General features: G+C 40.1%; 1 protein-coding gene and 1 pseudogene across 1 annotated transcript in view; one reads left to right on the plus strand and one right to left on the minus strand.

Annotated features, from left to right (window-relative positions):
* The window catches only part of GRK3 (G protein-coupled receptor kinase 3), a 152,508-nt gene that overhangs the window by 119,251 nt on the left and 12,722 nt on the right, over positions 1–20,535 (plus strand). The window contains exons 14-17 of the mRNA XM_058281566.1: positions 10,365–10,431; positions 11,282–11,382; positions 15,685–15,751; positions 16,834–16,929. Coding sequence (XP_058137549.1) covers positions 10,365–10,431; positions 11,282–11,382; positions 15,685–15,751; positions 16,834–16,929 — 331 coding nt within the window. The remainder of the gene's footprint in view (positions 1–10,364; positions 10,432–11,281; positions 11,383–15,684; positions 15,752–16,833; positions 16,930–20,535) is intronic.
* Positions 3,234–3,992, minus strand: LOC111760678 (mitogen-activated protein kinase 6 pseudogene; annotated as a pseudogene).

Below are 20,535 nucleotides of genomic sequence, written 5' to 3' on the forward strand. Positions count from 1 at the left end.
TTAGCGAGTTTATGCAAAGCCAAACAGAGGAAATCATTTCCCCATTTAAGGCACTTTTATACACTGTGGACACACGGTATGCACAGCTGGCAGCCAGTGCAGAGACGCCCCACAAGTCTTGGCTCAGCATTTCCCTTAGCAATGTGATTATTATTAAAGATATAGAATTCATACTTACAGCATTTTGAGATGATGTAAAGCTCCGTGCAGTGGTTAAACCATTGAATGCGTTGTCAGGATTCAAAAAATCACCAATAAAGTACAGCAAGGAAGCCTGCAGGACTTTGTTTGCTTATTTTGTTTAATTTTGTCACTCTAGTTATTTTTAATAGTACATAGCTGGGGGGAATCTGGCATATTACTACTTTATTTTTAAAAGGTCTGGGGGGTTTGTTTAAACCTTTCCCCCCCTCCCCCCACTGGCCATGTTTTATTTATCCTTTTTTTTAAAAGCAGGGTAACCAAAGATACAGTATTCAGTAAAATAGGTGAAACAAATTTCCAAGAGACTGTGATGTCCCACACTGCATTTAACCTAATTGTATTCATGTTCACCTTGGGATGGGGAATAGATCACTCAGTAAAAACAAAATATGTCTTATGCACAACTCTGAAATTATGATAATAATGCCCCTTAGTTCCATGCATGCAAGTCTAACGTTACAGATTAATAAACACAATTAAGACTTCTGGGAACATTTTATAATAAAATAATTCCTAATTTTTCTTGATAGATAGATCAAGTACCTCCAAAATACAAATTCCTCTGCACAGTGAGTGCTTTTACTTAAAATGAACACTTAAGTATATTAAGTATGTAAATAAACTGACGTTATGGATTAAGCTAGCTTGGCAACAAACCATAGTGCCAAATGGAAAAAGTGTATTTGAAAATACGTTTTAAAAACTAAGATAACTTTTCTACAGTTAAATACAGAAAATATATTGATTTGCTAAAATAAATAAGATGTGATGTATTAACACTTCACAATGAAGAATGCATACTAGAACATTTATAAACAGTGACTGAATCTTATTAAGAATAGTTTACTATAATAAACACTAGCAAAATAGAAATGTGTATTGTGAAGCTCAACGGGTGGTATGTGTTTTGCCACATATTTTTATTACCTTGAAGTAGATAACATATGGGTACCAAATTTGGCATTCATTTCTCCATTGCTGCTGGTATCATGTGTTTTAAGAAATCTGATAAACTTGAAAGTACTCATGAGAAATGTTTTAGGAAAAAAATACTTTCACGCAATTATATACAGTCTCACTGTATAAATTTCAAGGCAAGATTTTTGTTTCCTGTAAAACAGATCATTGTTCTATGAGAAAATGTTTTTACTTGTCTCTGTGCATTTCTTTTGTCTCCTCCTACATTGCTTTATTTTGGGTATGAAATTATTTTTATTTTTGTGTGCAAACAAAATGCCAGTTAAAATGAATACTATCTCACAAGTTGAAAATAAGTCCAGATTTTAAAAACCAAGAACTCATGAAATCCTTATTAAAATGACACTGTCTGATTCAAGTAAAAAATGACTTAAACACTAGTAATAAAAAAGACAAAGCACATGTAATGAAGAATGCTAAGAAATGTCTGCTGAGTATTTTAGTTCAGATGTTTCAGAATGCTGCTGCATGTTTTACGAGGAGTCGAGGGGAGGATTTCATAGCAGGTGTTCCTGTGGCCTGCAGTGCCTTCAGTGGTGACCCAGCTGGGCCATGACACTGTGGGAGGCCTCTGGAGGCAAGCTGCTCGCTCAAGAGGAACTCCCCATTGTTGTTCAGAAACCCTTATTTCCTCTCTCCCCAAGCTTCCCATGCTCTACTGCCTCAGTTTCTAGCATTTCAGCATCTTTTTTTCTGCTAAGGAACCTGCCCAAGTAACTGGTGTGTTTGCCTTCTCAATTTGTTCACCCTTCCTTACCGCACAACCAAACAGATTTATGAAAAAACAGTCCTCCTCACCACTCACAAACTGGCTATCTCAAGAAATTTGGTCCATGGCTTTGAATTGAGCCAAATCTGTCATTCCTTTTTCCTCTTTTTCTCATTTTACTGACTGTGAGTTCAAGCTTTTCAATTCTAGTTGAGACAATGAGCTATTCAAGTCACTTGATTTATTAACAGTATCAGTAGGCTCTTGCTGTGAACTAAGTCGAATAGTTCCTACAATAAAGGAATCAAAGTCAGATCCCTGATTCTTTTCCCTCTCTTTTTCAGCCTGTTGCTGTGATGCTTCCTCTAGAGCTATCTGAGCTTTAACCATGCCATTTCTTTCACATTTTGACTTGCCTTTCTTATCAGATTTTCCTTTGCTTTGTTCTTTCCAATTGGAAAGATTGTCATAAGCTTGGGATCATAATGATGATTAACTTGACTCACTCTCTCTAAACCAAGTTATCTAAATATGATAACCTCTTTTTTGTAGTTACACATGTGACTATACTCCAGATCACAGTATTTGTTTTCATGATGATCTTGATACTCCCAGCAAAGCTCAGTAGAGTATTTTTTTTTTTTTAAAGATTTATTTATTTATTTAATTTCCCCCCCTCCCCTGGTTGTCTGTTCTTGGTGTCTATTTGCTGCGTCTTGTTTCTTTGTCCGCTTCTGTTGTCGTCAGCGGCACGGGAAGTGTGGGCGGCGCCATTCCTGGGCAGGCTGCTCTTTCTTTTCACGCTGGGCGGCTCTCCTCACGGGCGCACTCCTTGCGCGTGGGGCTCCCCCACGCGGGGGACACCCTTGCGTGGCACGGCACTCCTTGCGCGCATCAGCGCTGCGCATGGCCAGCTCCACACGGGTCAAGGAGGCCCGGGGTTTGAATCTCTGTCCAAATATTTTCGAGTATCAATTTGTACTTCTTCTTCATCAGTGATATCAACAGAGCTCTTGGGTCATGCTGAACTTCTTCAGTATCCAAGTTGTTATGTATAGGCCAATCATGCTCTGAAAACTAACAGTCTTGGAACCTTTCCCAGTTATAAATGTGACTGTGAGTTTCATCTGTAAAGAAAAATATCATCAGCTTCATCTTGATTATGAAAAAGATGACTTGAAATTGGCTCATTCATTGGAAAATAATATATGCTCATGTAAGGATGGGAGAGTACTTTTTCTGCTGTCAGCTGACCCATAGGGCTAAATGTCAAAATCTGTTCTAAGAAATCCAGTGCTTCTCAACTAATTCCTGGAAGAGCAGAGTTAAAGGTTTGTATGGCTCAGTCATGAACTGGAATTATGCTGAGAAGCTCCTGATGATCTTCCTCGTGTACAAGAAGAATAGATTCTAAAATGAGCTGCAGTTGTTCCAGTTCATGTGCACCTGCATAGAGGGTTTTACCAGTCAGCATTTCAGAGATGCAGCCTGCAGCCTACGCATCATTGGCTTTAGTATAATTATTAGGAGAAAGTAAAAGATGTGGAGACCTGTACCATTTAGTAATGAATCCTTCAGAAAGATGACTCTTATGGAAACAATGGGGATCCATGGTCTCCTAGTCTTCAGTATTAATGAAAAGATAAGCTGGTTTTGGAGATCTCTGTGCAGTACATTTGCAGAGTGAATATACTTCAGCCCACATCACAGCTGATACGTGAAAAGTCTGGCATGCTGCTCTAATGAAGGACCCTGCTCCAGCAATTAGCAGTCTGTCGCCATGTACGCCTGAACAATGTACACACTGTTCAAGTATGTAAGAAAGCCCACGTCATCTGTTAGTGGGCTTCCACTGGGACCAAGAATTTCAAACACTTTCACAGTGCTCTTGTGGTCAGGTCTTCTAATAATTTTTATTTCATGTAAAGCAAGTTTGGGAAACTCTAGGGATCCGTAAAGACAATTTTCCTGATGGCTACTCTTTTGTCACAACAGAAAAAACCAAGGCCTTGCCTCCGCAACCTAGTGGCTTCAAGACCATATACCTAGAACCCAGGTCCAAAACCTGAATGTTCATGAGACTTTCAAATTTCTCTGCCATTTTGAAACCCTTCCTATTGCCTTTGCCCTTTTAATTATTGAACTTGTGTAGACAAGGAAGAAACTGGCCTCAAAAGGAAAGATCTTTCAAAAAAGGGAAACGAAAGGTACTTTTGCTTTCATAGGAAGATGGGTTCTTGATGTTCATTGCATATACCAACCAGGCTTTTGAGCCCCCTTAGATGTATTTGTTTAAATATTAGCTCTGTGTAATTCAACAATGTGATTTCTGCCTAATAAAGTTAATTCAGCCTCAACTGGCTGAAATTCAGCTTAGGAGTACCTATTTGGAAGGCATCAATTCCTCTGTGAAATCCTTGATCAGGCTTTATTGAAGCCTTATGTTCAGTAAGGCTCCTGCTGATTGGAATTTGACAAAAGGATATCCAGTGAATAGTTGTGAGGATGGGGTGAGTTGGATAAGATAAGAAGAGAATGGATTTATGGCCTATGTGGAAAGGTTGAAGGAGCTGAACCTAGGGGAGGTATATGATTGGCTTCAGCTATTGGATGGCCCATCTTACTGAAGGGATTAGATATTCCTGTATAGATCCTCAGGATAGGCATCTTGAGGAGGAAAAAGATTTCAGTTTGATACAAGAAGGTTCATTCAAGCATTTCAGCTATGCACTGAAGAAGTCTTGTGCCTCACAAAGAGCAAGCTCCCTGCCACTGCCTGGAGGGACTGTTTATTGAGCCTGAAATAGAAAGACTTCTTCCAGCATGTGATAGATTGGATTAGATGGATCTTCCCTGCTAAGATTAGTTATCCACATAAAAGGATTTGGCAGTAAAACCCAAAAAGAAGGGGAATTCTTTTTATTTAAGTGATTTAAATTAAATTAAGCATTTATCCAGTACCTACAATATGTAAGAGACTGTGCTTGATGCTGTGGAAAGAAAGAAGCCTTCAGGGACTAGCAATCCAGGAGAGGAAATAGATACATTCAGATAGAATTAGGAGCTGGATGGGCCGTGTTGACTTAAGGAATAAGCAATAGTCATGTGCTATGGGAGCACAGAAATGGGAGGGCCAGTTCCCACACGTGGAGGAGTAGGGCAGAATTCATGTAGGAGCTGGGTGAAGTGGGCTTTGAAAGAGTGCTAGGTAGGATTCCAGTATGAAGACTTGGGGTGGGGAGGAATGTTTTCTCTACTATATGGGGGAGACAGTTGCGGGGGAAGGCTGTTTTTCTCTGTCAATGACCTGTGAGTGGTGGCCAACTGATTATCAAGGAGGGGAGGGTGTGATTGAAGATAAGTTTGAGAATACTGGGCCAAGATTGTGGAGGCCCTTGAATTCTGTGCAGTGCAGTTTGGGCTTTCCTGAAGGCTTTTAAACAAAGGAGTGATGTGGTTGGGTTTTTTGTTTTTTTTTTTTTCAGTAAAATGATTCTGGCAGCAGCAGGAGGTTTGCAGGGACAAAGACAGGAGTCAAGTGTAAGAATGTAGGCAAAAGGCAACAAGTACTTGAGCTAGCACAACAGAACTGGGACTGGAAATAGAAAGTAGGCAAATGACTTACTAATATTGTAGAGCTAGAGTTCACAACCCTACAATGATTTTTCTAGTGGACTTTGGATATGGAAGGGTAGGAGATGAAGATGCTACCGGTTTAGATTCATGGTAACTGGAAGGCTGATGCTATCACTACCAAGGTTAGTAATTGTAAAGTGTCAGTGAATCAAATTAAGGTGATGTTTATTGAGGTCCTTTCAGGAGCAAAACCCTGCACTGGGGTCTACAAGAGATATATATGGCTGTACTTGAGAGCCTTAGTTCCTTTAGCTGTAAACAAAGGACAGTGTCACCTATTTTACTTCCTCATAAGGTTGCATGTGAGCAAACCTCAAAAATGTGTATATAAGCATCCTATACATTTTTCATATGCTATAGAGAACGGAGTGCCTAGCAATTATATTTTCTCAGTCACAAGGGACCTAAGAAGCTGAAACTAAGTAGAGCCAAGAGGTCCAGGGCTGGGGCCTCCTGGGTGCCGACTTTATGAGCCGCCCATTTCTTCTGCATTCTAGCACTCTGTACAGAGCAAGTCACCATGGAATGAGCCAGACACTGTGCCAGCCAGTGCCTTGCACTCATCCTCAGCCGGCAGTTCTCAACCAGGGCATACTTGGCAATGCCTGGAGACATTTTTGGTTGTCCCAACTAGGGAGGTACTACTGACATACAAAGGTTAGAGATCAGGGATGTTGCTAAACATCTTTCAAAGTGCAGAATAGCCTCTGCAACAAAGAATTCTCCAGTCCAAAATCTGGACAGTCCAAGGTGGAGAAGCCCTGCTCTAGAGTAAGTCCTCTGCCTTCCTTCCCATTTTTAGTAAGATTGAAGTGGTGATTGCCAAGGGTCCTTTTCTGAGATGTAAAACTCACCCTGCCCAGTGTCCCATTGCTTTTGCTGAAACACTTTTCTGCATCCGCAGTTTTGTCTTGACACCTAGAAGAACATCACAAGGCATGAGGAGAAGGAATCTGGGTGGGAGGAGATTGTCAAGGCTTGAGAAGGTGTTTTCTATTCCTGGACACAAAGTCATGAATTGAGCCCTTCATACAGCACCAGTATTTCAGGGTGTTGGCCACTACTTCATTTCAAATGACTGTCAGATATTTGACAGCATCTGTATATGAAAATGTGCCCATGTTGCAAATCTGTGGAATTGCCGACACGATCCTCAGTCTAGATTTAAGGTTTCTGTTAAGGAAAAGAGTTGATGTGACAAGAGCCTTGATTTTAAGGTTGTCACATTGTCTGTCCCTGAAGGTGTCAGACAGTGAGAGAGCCAGAGTGGTGGCCAGGAGACTTGAGCTCTGCCTTGGACTATTGAGCTTGTCCCTTGTAGGGAACAAAGGAATGTTGGTAAATATTTTGGCAGCTATTGGCTTAGGTTGAAAACACATTTTATGTAACCTGCCAATCTTCCTGGTATTCTAAAATTAAGTTTGTGAGTTCTTAACTGCAATAATAAATGTCTTTGACTCATTGTTTTGCTGTTTGATAATGTCTAATGTGGCTTGTCTGCGTGAGTGTTTTTCCCCTATCATTTATCATCCCTTGAACGATTTCCTGACTTCTTTGGATGAAATGTGCAGGTCTCCCGCCTGGATTACCGTTTGACCAATTGCACATGTGAATCTGAATCCCTCCGACATTCCTTAGTGCAGTCAGAACATCCATGTCTTGCAAGGAGAACGTGGCTCCTTATTGTAAAATGTCCACAGGCCTGATACTGTCCCCTTATCTATAAAGGACGGCTTCGGGGAGCAGCTGTGATCACACAGAATCTGTGAGCACCACGTGCCCCACTCAGAATGGAGATCTTTATGATTGGAGGTTTTCTTTAACATATTCCAAAATAGAGACAGACTCTTTGGTTTTGTTCACAAAGAATAATCAAGAATGCATTGGAAACAGATGTGCATCAAGATTTTCACTTGAAAGACCAAACTTGCTCAACATAGAATTGAGTAGCTGAAAAGCATTTCAGATCATTTCATATTGAGTCAGACATGGAATGGCTATATTTATAAAATGGGAATTGTAGTAATAGGGCCCATGAGCTGGAAATGGTTTTGGCACCACTAACCTTCACTCCAGTCCCTTTGCAAGCCTCCCTCTGGTCTCATGAAAGACTTTAAATTTAGCACAGAGGGTTTCTGTCAGAACACAGCAGTCCTTCTCTGCAAGTGTCAGGGCACAGCCCTTTCCTTCCGGCATTGGATGCAGACAAGTGCATGGAGGTTAGGAGCAGGCATGGAGTGTCTGGTCTGCACAGAGACCAAATCAGAAGGATTTCCCGAAATGCCAGGAGGTCTGGGCTCAATCCCCACTTACATGTTATGGAACAGTGTGGGGTGGAAACAGCTGAGGTCAAGCAGAGAGACTAAGGTTTTCAATAGGATTTAATAAAACTCTTAAGCCTTTTCTCCTGAACTATAGACAGGTTGATATTTCTGTGTATTTTGCATAATGGAGAAAGATAGAATGATAACTTTTTGAAATTATATCTTATTTACAAACCAGTAAGCTGCTAAGATTTGTTCTTACATTCATTCTATTTGCTTTTTAAATGCAGTAATTCTACATTTTTCTCCTTGAAAACAAGGTGAAAGGAATATTTCTAATCAAAATTGATTTTAAAGATTAGCATATGCTTGCTTGGGGCTAATTTATCTTGTTTTGAAATTTTTTCTTAGATTAATGAGATGGAAATTACTTTGTACTTTATTGTATGATAAGGAAGAAAATAAAGCATTACAGTGCCTTCTCTTGTACAAAAAGAATATTAAAATATTTACGACAATAAGTGCTCTTTAGGAGATGATTTGAGGCATGGCATAGTTTATGAAGTATGATGGCCAGGTCAGCAGCACTAAGCAGCAGGCTAGTGTTAGGTGGGATTTCAATTCTTTTGTTAGTCCCATTGATTAATGTGTTCCACATTCTCATCCATTGTGTGGAGTTAATGTTAAAATGTTTTGCATAATACCTTGCTTCAGATTATGTCAGACATACCTTATAAATAAATTTATAGAGTTAGCATTTTATAGGCATGTCTTGCTGTAACTCAATATATATTATGTCCCTTCTTTAATTTTCAAATAAAGAAGTAAATAAGGCTGTGGTTTTCTAATTTGCCTATTTAATAATCTTTTTTAATAAGATTTCCTTTAAAAGACAGATTCCCCAGAGGTTTTTTTTTTTGTTTTATTTTTTTAAGATTTATTTTTTATTTATTACTGCCCCCCCCATTTTCTGCTCTCTGTGTCCATTCGCTGTGTGTTCTTCTGTGTCTGCTCGTATTCTTGTCAGGAGCACCAGGAACCTGTGTCTCTTTTTGTTGCACCATCTTGCTGCATCAGCATTTCGTGTGTGTAGTGCCACTCCTGGGCAGGTTGCACTTTTTTCACATGGGGCGACTCTCCTTACAGGGCGTACTCCTTGCACATGGGGCTCCCCTATGGGGGGTATACCCCTGCGTGGCATGGCACTCCTTGCACGCATCAGCACTGTGTGTGGGCCAGCTCACCACACGAGTTAGGTGGTCCTGGGTTTGAACCCTGGACCTCCCATGTGGTAGGCAGAGGCTCTATCTGTTGAGCCAAATCTGCTTCCCATCCCTAGAGGTTTTTGTTTCTTTATTTTAATAGACTTTACTTTTTAGATTTAGTTTACAGAAAAAAATTATGCAAACAGCACAGAGAGTTCCCATGTACCTCCTAACTCCCCCCATACACAGCTTCTCCTGTTATTAACATCTTGCATTAGCATGGTACATTGTTAAAAATTGCTCATCTATATTGATACATTTTTATTAACTAAAGTTCATTGTTGTCATTAGAGTTAATTATCTGTGTAGTTCACCTCTGTGGGATTTTACAAATGCGTAATGTCACATATCCACCATTAAAGTACCATAGAGAATAGTTTCACTGCCCTAAAAATTGTTTCACTATTCATCCCTCTACCTCTTTCCCTGAACCCCTGGCAACAACTGATCCTTTTACTGTCTCTGAGTTTTGCCTTTTCCAGAATGTCGTATATCCAGAGGAAGACAGATTTGTTTTATATAGCTTTATCAAGCAGGCATTCATTTTGTAATGGGGGATTCCCCTTTATTAATCACACAGATAATTACTGTGTATCTACTGTATACGATCATTGTCCTGGCTATTTACATATACGTTATTTCAATTGCTCCTGTCAGCAGTTCTTAAGTATGTGGCATTATCTCCATTTTGGAGAGGAAGAAATTACACAGAAGGTTCACAGTTAAACAACTAATAAGCAGCCAAGTGATGCCTGGAACCCAGCTTTCCTGAATGTATCATCAATGGAGTGTCTTGTTTCAAATGACTGGTTTCAAGGGGTGGGGAGGCCTGTAAGTCTTGATAGTATTTTGGTTTGCTTATTCCTTAAGTTGTTTCAGGGATCAATATCCATTTTGCTAAAGAAACAAACAATAAAATTGCATGAAAGTTATTGTTAGTGCAAACATTAATACGTATATATAACTAACCAACAGGTATTCACATAAATGAAAGTCATTTACATGGTAGAATTTCTCATATATAGTATATATTTTTTATGGTATTTTAATTGTAAAAGCTTATTTTAGCACCACAATTTCATTTTTAACTGAGGGAGCAGTAGTTCAAGTAAGATTTAAGTCTTTTTCTTTCAGGTCCTAATATATGTAATAATCCATTTTTCTCTGGAAATGATATTTATGGCTTTTGTATTCTTATAGTTTTGAATGAACAGTGATGGAACATAATACTTTACCCAAATATTAGTCAATGTTGTGTGCTAAATTACTTGATGTCATATTTTAATAGAATATTCTTGGTTTCTACAGACACAGCCCTTTCAGACAACATAAAACCAAAGATAAGCATGAAATAGACCGAATGACCCTCACAGTGGTAAGGGGATTAAAAATTAAATTCTTATTCCCATTGTAATTTTCATGTTTCTTTCCATTTTGTCGCGTGTAAAAAATTTTTCTTGAAAAAAATAAAATAAGATTTATTTATATTTTATGTATGTAGAAAATATAGTATATTTATTTATATGTTATATATATTTATAGAAGAATTCCTAAAAGAAAAACTAATGGAAACAGATGCCAGTGCAAAAATCAAGATTTGCTAACTATATGTAAAAGATATAGAAAACTGAGAACAAATCTAAAGAAATTAAAATGAAGGCAAAACCACTGAGATGCAGAAGTGCATCTTCTGACCTGACCCCAGCCTGCTGGTTGATTTTTCAAAATGATTAGTAACCTAATTATATTTCTTTAGAGTAAATATTAATTCAGGATGAATCTATAGTTTTTTGTTTTTGTTTAAACTTTTTTTCTGTCAGTTTTTTTTATAGCAAATTTTTCTTTTTAGTTGTCTTTTTTTAAAAGATACATGGTCACAAAAAAATGTTACATTAAAAAATATAAGCGGTTCCCATATACCCCACACCCCACTCCACCCTACTCTTCCCACATCAACAACCTCTTTCATCATTGTGGCACATTCATTGCATTTGGTGAATACATTTTGGAGCACTGCTGCACCACATGGATTATAATTTACATTGTAGTTTACACTCTCCCTCAGTCCATTCAGTGGATTATGGCAGGATATATAATGTCCTTCATCTGTCTTTGTAATATCATTCAGGACAACTAGTATTCTATCTAAGTAATGATCTTTAAATCTGGTTGAGGGCATTGTTTCCATGAATGGGTTTTTTAAATCTTTCAGTTCTTTTCTCTAGAATGTGGAGCTTCCAGATACTTTCTCCCCTGAATTAAAGTCCCTTTTGGAGGGCTTGCTCCAGAGAGATGTTAGTAAGCGGCTTGGTTGTCATGGAGGCGGGTAAGACATTGTTTCTACCTTTCCATATCTTTACCCTAAAAGTGAATTACCTGTTCCTAGTCATTGAAGATCTTCTATTTTAATTTGAGGGGAAGAAATCACATTGAAAACATATGTATATTGTCCTGTGTGTTTTATAATTAGCAAGTTATTTTAAAAAATCCCTGTTTAACTTTAAAAGTCTACCTTGTAGATGATAGAAACAAATTCTGGTATTTCATAGCCCATCTGGTTAAGTCTTATAGATTGCATTTGTAATTATGACAAATATGAATCCTCACATATTTTCTCTCATGCAGGACTGACCAACTGTTATCCTACTATCCTATCCATGCTTTCTACCTAAAGAAAAAAACAAATAAATACCTGAAAAGCTTATAGAGTGCTTCTAACAGGCCTTTCCCTTACCTCTCTCCACCCCCAGTCCTGCTTTTCCTCCTTGCACTGAACTTGCTTCTAATAAGAAACCAATTTTAACTGTAAATTATATGTGTATATGTATATTTAGTTACATATGTGTGTGTACCTACTGTACCAATATCTTATAGGTATAATATATTTATAGGTATATTATATATGTGCTTATATGCATATATTTTTCACTTTAAGAAATGACCTATTCCTGCTATACTAGATGAGGATCTCCGCATAGCCTTTCTTTTACTCCATCTCTCAGAAGAGTTGAAATACTATTTTTTCATTCTCTTATGCTTACCTTTATAGCTTTAAATGATATACTTACAGTTGTACTTTGTTCCCCTAAACATGAACAGTATCTCTTGACTGCCCACGTTATAAAGTGAAGATTTTAGCATTCCCCTCTTTGATCTTATCTTTTTTCTTCTTTCTCACTGACTCATCACGGTCACATTTATTTTCATTTTTACGTTGTCCCGTTGGTAATATGTACTCTCTATTCTGCGATCATAATGTGTGCTTTGTGCATAGGTTCATTTTAGAAGTTGCAAATGAGTGAGTAGTATTTACTCTCTCCTGAAAACATCAGTGTTGTTCCTTACATATTCTCTACATAGATTAGTGATGGACCTTAAGTTGTTTTTTGTTGTTTTTTACATATGTACCTCTCAAAAGATAATAGCACAACTGTGCACTTTCATTTTTCCCTGGTACATGTCAAGGATGACACAATTTACCTGCTTCAATGAGAGCCAAATGCTCTCTCTCTCTCTCTTCCTGCTAATGAGTATCATCCCATCCAGCACTTTCCTTTCTGGTTCGAATCTGCCATTTACTAGATCCCACACCTTCTGTTTTCCCCTGTTGCTAGAGCATGTTCTCAGGTAATTCCCTGAGAGAAGGGGTGTGGGAGGTAAACTTTCTGGTTCCCCACATATCTAAAAATGTCTTTTTGCTTCCTCAAACTAGCCTGATATTTGGCCTGGATATAGAATTCCAAACTGAATACAATTTCCCCCCAGAACTTTGAAAATAGTACACTATTGTGTGCACGTGAACATCACCCCTGGCTCTCAGAGTCCTTCTCACTCAGAAGACTTGTGTTCCACTCAGGGAATCCTCTGATTTCATTTACTTGACATTTCCTCTGCTCCCTTCTTTTAGATTTCTTATATCTAATAAATGTTTAGGTCACCTGTGCCCCTGATCTTTTCTTACATATTTTCTGCACCTTTGTTTTGAAGCTTTGTTCTGTTTTCTGGATTACCAATCTTTAGCAGTTTTATTTTCTTAAAAGTAGAACCTCTCAGATGTCACTGCCTCCCCCACTAGAATAGACAGCCAGCTGCAGGTGTTTCGGGGTTGGATGTGGGGAAAGGAAGAATGGCATGCGTGTGGGTGCACGTGTCACGGGTCCCGCACACAGACATCAGTCAACATTCTGTTCTCTGCCTAGGTCCTTCTACACTTGAGGGCCCCTCCACGCCTGAGATGCACCCCCCTCCCGCTGTGATGAGCACTGGAGCTCAGCACACAGCCTCTGTCCCCAGGGACGCTCTTTGCCTTCAGTGACTACCCTTCCATCTGCTTCCATCTTGTCTGCTGTTGGTTCTTCTCCTGCTCTCTTTGTGGTGGATTTATATCTCCATGGTCTTCGACTATCATTTTCGTAATTAGTGGGAAGGAGTGAAGCTCTGTATCTGTGCTTCATCACTGGCCTGAACCAGAATTCTTCTCTACTTGGTATTTTTAATTGCTTGGATATTTGCGAGCAAACTTTTTCTTTAGCTTGTCACATTTAATATATAGACAATGATGAACACAAAAAGGAGCAGAAGAAAATCACCTAAGAGTTTCTGGTGAAAAACAAAGGGACGTGCTTTGGCTTGCATTTCATTTGTCCATTCACTCAGTGTTGACTGAGCATACACCTTGTCCCAGGCACCGTTCGGAGTGTGGGGATGAGGTCGTGCACAGGACGGCCATGGAGGAGAAAGATATGGTGGAAACAGTCAGATAAGCAAGATGACTATAGATAGTGAGATGTGCTAAGAGGAAATAAACAGGGCCACCACCTGGTGGATGGGACACCAGCCTTGTGAAGAACGTTCCAGGCAGAGGAATCATTGAGTGTGAGGCTTTGAGGTAGAATCGAGCTTGCCATCATTCAAAAAAGCACACAGGTGGTGTAGTGGAAGCTGAGGAGCAAGGAGAGAGTAGTCCAGAGCAGGCCGGAGAGGGCAGCTCAGGCCAGCTGTCCCAGGCCCTTTGATTAGAAGTGCAGTGGGGACCTTTGGAGAGTTTTGAATAGGGAAGTGCTGAGATATTTAACAAGATTATTTGGGTACTGGGGAAGTAGAGTGGGACTGCAGACTGCGGGTAGGCAAGTAGAGCAGTTCAGGTGAGAGTTGACGGTGGCTTGGGCTCAGTTCAGTGTTTCTCAAAGGAGAACACACTGCAGGACATTCAGCATCCCTCTCCCTGCCCACTCAGTGCCGGGAGCCTCACCGTCAAAAACACCACCCTCATCCTGCCTTGGTTGAGAATCGCCACAAGATTGGAAGTGGTAAGAAGTTACCAGGTTTTAGACTTGCCAATGGGTCTGCTGGAGGGTGGGAGGGAAGAGAACAGTCAAGGATGATGGAGACTATTTGCCTGAGTTGGCAAGAGGTTTGGGAGCCAGGCTTGGAAGGGAAAATCAAGGGTTCTGCTTGAGACCCTTTAAGTTTGAGGCAATGATTAAACTTCCCAGTGGAGACGTTGACGGGCACTTGGACATATGGGCCGCTTGGAGCTCAGGAAAAAAGTCAGGGCTTGAAATATAAATGTAGGATGGACTGCAGATAAGCAGCACCTACAGGCCCAGGGCTGGGTGAGATCTCCCAGGCAGTGATGGTGCTTAAGGGGGACCAGGTCTGGCCGTGGGGCTCTGCAGCACATTAGAAGGCTGGGCTGAGGTCCAACCAAGCAGGAGAGGCCTTAGCCTGTTGGTTGGGAGAGAACCCTGAGTGTGGGTTGTAGGAGGATAAGTTTTCCTGATGCAGAGGTTCAGGCATTTCCTCAAAAGTATTTAACTTCTTCTGTGCTTTGGAACTGAGCTTTAGGAATGATCTACAAATGCTTGATATTAATGTTAAATTTCTTGGCATCGGTAACTGTACTTAGTGTGGTTATATAAGTGAAAAACCTTGTTCATGGACATATTCCGTGTTCAAGGAGCATAATGTATGCAACCTCCTCTTAAGTGTTTAATAGAGAGAGGGAGGAGAGAAGAAGGAAGAACAAATGTGATGAAATGTTAAAAGTTGGTAGATCTGGGTATCTGATTAGGGGGGTATGTGGGAGTTCTCTATGTTGCTTTTGTATTATTATTGCCTCTGTCCTGTAACTTTGTAGTTACTTCAAAATAAAAATTCTGATCTTCTAGAAAATTTGCTTCTTCACTTTATAAAGGCATTCTTGTATTAGATTTCTAATTTGCTTTTAAATAAATGTTTGATGCTTCATAGTCCTCTCATTTTATAGTGTAACTTGTAGACATTTACTGTAAATTAATTCATTGATCTCTCTTTTCTTATTTAAATCATGTCCTTATGACTGCAGAATCATCACATATATATATCTGTGAAAACTCCTAGGTTATCTTAAACTAGAATAAACAACCTAAGTAAATTATCAAATTATCAAATTGGATAATGTTCTTAGGTTCAGCATGCAATATCTCTAAACACCACAACATTTCCTGTGTTGCTTTGAAAGAAGCATGTTTAACTTGCTTTCTTAAAGAACTACAAATAGTTTTTCTTAATGGGAGGCAATTTTTGGAAATTATTTCTTATATTTACAAATGCCTATTTTCCACTTTTATTACTTGTTCTTCTACAGTGCACAGGAAGTAAAAGAGCACTGCTTTTTCAAAGGCATCGAATGGCAGCATGTCTACTTACAAAAGGTACTCCCTCGGGGACCTCATTTGGCTCTGGGTGACGCCAGCTCTGTGCTCTCTTCTCCGTTTCCCCACAGGCTGCTGGCTGCCTTCCCCATGCCCGATCCCCAGAGCACTTGCTCCAACTTCCCTTCCCCACAGTGCTCTCCTCCCCAAGCTTTACTCAGTGCCTACCTCCCTTTGGGGCAGCTCCTTTCTCCCGAATATTAAAAATTTGGAACTACTTCCTGTATAAATTCATAAATGTGAATTGGAGCTGTTCTCAAGCTAATTCAGATATCCATACAATTGAGAATTTTTAAAAAATTAGTGTACTTTTTTGAATTCGTATCTTAATATGCTTGAATGTATTTTATAGAGAGCTATAGAAACTTGAGACTTTTGTCACAAACTTACATATATTTTCTAGCCAGTACCACTAATTTGAGAATTAGCTTGACTTCATGTTAGCACAATTCCCTTTCCTTATTTTAAGGTTTATTACTCTCACTGGTATCAGAAAACATACCAACCTAAAAATTTTAAAGTGTCTATTATCAGCTTTAGAATCACTTGTGTGTGGATTGAAATTGTAAAGAAGTGCTGACTTTGAGTAGCGAAAGGACTCATCTGGTTGTCTGCCTAACAGTGACGTTCTGGCCATTGGCTCGGCCTGAGGGTGCTGGCCAGGTTTAGGACGCTCTGTCTAGTTATGTTGCACATCTTGGCTTTAGCTACTTGACTGTGCTGCTGCAGCATCTGAAAGAATGCACCCCTGTGCTTTCTTAAAGTGGGGGTGGGGGGTGGGGGGAAGCTGGCAGGGTGATATGCAGCCTTGGGGGCCCTTTTGTTATATTTAATAATTATTTAAGGCTTTGGATATTAGTCTTCCTTGCACACTTAAATTTTTCTAAAATCTGGGGTCTTCCTTTGGGCCCATTCAAGTGCAAAGCACTGATGTGAAATGTGAAGTGTGCTTTGTCCAGACTGGACTGCAGTGCTGTGTAGCCTATTGGCGTCTTTCACTGTGTTCTTTTATAGAAAGCTAGGTTGGGACAGGGCCGTAAAGCTCATCTGGTAACTGTACTGTACTTCTTTGGATCTTCCAGTACCCCCCACCCCTGATTCCTCCCCGAGGAGAAGTCAATGCTGCCGATGCCTTTGATATCGGCTCATTTGATGAAGAGGATACCAAAGGCATTAAGGTACACATGGGGTGTTTATTTTTTCAGAGTGGTGGGTGGGGGTGGATTTTCTGTTGGAAATCGATTAAATTTGCCGATTGTCTTTATCAGAAGACATTGTGGAGTGTAACTTACAGATGAATATTTAGCTATTTAAAGAATGTACAAGTTGAAGATTTAAACTAATCAAACTGAAAGCTTTTTTGTACTGATAATTTTATTTTTGATAAACTGTAAAATAGTCAAATTCATTGATTTGGGATATTTGTGGTTGAAATAAAACTTGAATGTATAGGAAACAGAAGTAAACAACTTTATAATATCGAACATACCTCACCTAGCATGAATGAGCCAGTCATCATCATTCTCTTAAGTATTTAGATCTCTCTACCTTAGGTTGAAAAGAGCAAACAGTGTGAAACATTTTGCGTTTGTCAATCAAAGGTGAAATAATCACTTTTTAAAAATATATAATCCTCTGCATTTTCAAACTTTCATTTGTAACATTATTTTTCCAAGTAGTGGCAAGACATAATTATAGGTGATGAGTAGAGAAAAAAGAATCCTTTAGCATTCTAAGTCAAATTGTATTACTGTGTGTCAAGCTCTTGTCTGCCCCTACTTTCACAGCTTGCCCCGGGTGCTTCCACTCCCTCTAAAGCCTCTTGGTCGGCTGCCTGCATTTTTGCCTTTCTTACTGTAAGCCCCCTCATTTATTCTACCCAGTGGCTTCAGTCCCCTCCAGAAGGTTGTAACACTATTAAAACATGTGTGAGGCGTAAATGAAAAGGCAGCAAGTGAAATGCAGGGGCACAGCAGGAGCTCCAGCTGGAGACACTCAGGGTGGAGCCACACAGGGCACGGGGACAGAAATGGTGGGCCCATGGCAGGAGGAGGACATGCACATTGCTGGAAAGGAGCCATGTGAGGAGGCCACCTGGAGCTGGAGAATTAGGGGAAGAAATAGTGTGTGGTGAGAACTGAGAGTGTCGGGAGGGGAGGGGCCGAGTCATCAGGGTGATGGAGGTATTCACAGGGCCAGCTTCCCAGGAGGCACCCAGTGATGTGGGCTGCAGCCGTGGGGCGATGTCGGAGCTCTGACCAGCGCAGACATGCTTCCTGTGGTCTGGGGCACAGCAGTATGACTGCTGCCCAGCCCTGCGCCCGCTAGGCACCGTCTGCAGCCTGAGTGTAGAATATGTCAGTGCCAGGTGTCTAAGTGCCACTGTACATCGCACTTGAGGGAGCTGTCCAGTTACAAAAGGATTTAAAAGATCACGGTCGTCACAATTGAATCTTGTCTTTAGATACATTAAACTATCTGTCAGTGGGTACTAAAAATAAAAACTTCTTTTATGTGGAAGTCATAAAACATCAAAATTTTTGATGTTCGAAAGAGAGTTTCATAGTTTAAAATTTTGTAAGCCAAAATCTAGCGTTTGGAGCCAGACAAACTGAGCTTACACCGGTCACTAAGTAACTGAGTTGAATTTGGTCCATTTACTTAGACTTGTTTTACTCACCTGAAAAGTGGGTGGTTTTATTGGCAGGATTTCTGTGGTGGTAAATGAGAAACCCCATTAGACAGCTGGCATAGAGTTCATTTTTAACAATCTCGTGACTTCTATTCTTGTGGTTTTGGCTCTTCCTGACCTGCGCTCAGAAAGAGGACACTTATCAGCATAAGTACCTCATGGCAGGGTCACAGTTATACACGGGAAGCTGGGTCCTGGCCACTGTGACGGCCTTGGGCAACCTGGGCGAACTGCATTTTAAGAACCGCCTAAACTTATCTTTCGCAAGCAGCCCAAATAATACAATGATGCATTGTTTGTTAAACAGAAACCCATGTGAAATAAGCATAAATTCTCTTCTTTTTTCCATTCATTTTAATGATGCACTCCAAGTCTTAAAGATCAGGGTTTTCCGAGATTGTAGAAGGTAGAACAGTTTGTATACAAAGCCAAAATAGCACATTCAAGAGAACTACCTGGAAAAGAGCACCCTGGAAAAGAGCACGCTTTTCCTCTCCCACACTCTTCAGAATCTGCCCCACCCTCCTGAGCACAGGGTGCGCCTCAGACTTCGGGTCTTTAGGCAACCCCCGCCACCCGCATGGGTGCGCACACCGCCAGCTCCTTAACAGCAACCGAAGGTTTCAGATTGGGACTTAGCATGGGTGTCTGAAGAAAATTGGAAGGGCAAAAAATCTACAAAGCAAAGCAATCTCAAAGTTGACACACTGTCATAATAGGTCAGTAAGAGGAGCTAGATAAGGCCCAGATCTGGACCTGGGATGCAGGTGCTCCCAGTGCACACTGCTTTGCACAGCAGCTCTTGGCAATGCCTTACCCTCATTGCTTGCTTTTCCATCTGAGAGACTTGCCTGTTACAGTTTCTATCCCTTGTTTAGCTCTCAGGTAAAGGAACGAGCAAATCAAGTCTCGAAATAGATTGGTGATCTGAGAGACAGATGTGTTGTTTTATAACAATAGGGTTACTAGCATTTCTTTCATAAAACTATAGCTCAGATACATTTTTTTAAAAGTCTTTCTTTGCTTTTTTCCAACATGCAGCCTCACTATGGGGCAAGATAAAGAATTTTGACTAATATTTTGGAAGATAAATGCTATCATTAAGTGTAGTTTTTATTACAGCAGTTCTTGGATTAAGTTGATGAAACTCTTCATGTATCTTGAGCTTTATATATATATATAAAAGATTTATTTTTTATTTTATTTCTTTCACCTTCCCCTCCCACCCAAGTTGTTTGCTCTCTGTGTCCAATCACTGTGTGTTCTTCTGTGTCTGCTTGCATTCTTGTCAGCAGCACCAGGAATCTGTGTCTCTTTTTGTCGCATCATCTTGCTGCGTTGGCTCTCCATGTGTGCAGCACCACACCTGGACAGGCTGCACTTTTTTTTGCACTGGGCGGCTCTCTTTATGGGGCGTACTCCTTGCGCGTGGGGCTCCCCTACACGGGGGACACTCCTGTGTGGCACGTCACTCCGTGTGCGCATCAGCACTGCATGTGGGCCATCTTAGCACATGGGTCAGGAGGCCCCAGGCTTGAACCCTGGACCTCCCATGTGGTAGGCAGATGCTTTATCAGTTGAGCCAAATCCACTTCCCTTGAGCTTTATATTTACAAATATGATTATACTATTAAACTTTGATTAGCTGGAAGTTTCAGGGAATGAATGGTAATTCCAATTTATTTTGCCTATATTTTTCTAGCTTTTCAGATTAATTGAGGATTAGATTAGAAAACTCTCTTGGCTTCTCCCTTGTAGTGGTTTCTAAAACTAGGGATCTATTTTCCTACTTTTATAAATAAAACAACCTGACCATACTGAATTTTTTTTTTGTTGATTCAGAATCTTTAAGTATCTTAGGTAAAATCCAATATACGTTCGTTTTCATTGCCAAAAATGTAGTAAATGTAATGTAGAAGAATGGGCTAAATTTAAGCCATGACTATCCTTCTAAGGATGTTTTCCTCAATAAGCTCTTGGTATCGGATTCGTTTTCTGCTGTTATTTTCATCTTTTTTTTTCCTGGTTACTTGAGTTGTCGTTAGTAGAGACCTATGACAACAAATAAATTGTCACTGTGATTTTATGCCAT

The sequence above is a fragment of the Dasypus novemcinctus genome, chromosome 19 (assembly GCF_030445035.2).
Source record: "Dasypus novemcinctus isolate mDasNov1 chromosome 19, mDasNov1.1.hap2, whole genome shotgun sequence".
NCBI lineage: Eukaryota > Metazoa > Chordata > Mammalia > Cingulata > Dasypodidae > Dasypus > Dasypus novemcinctus.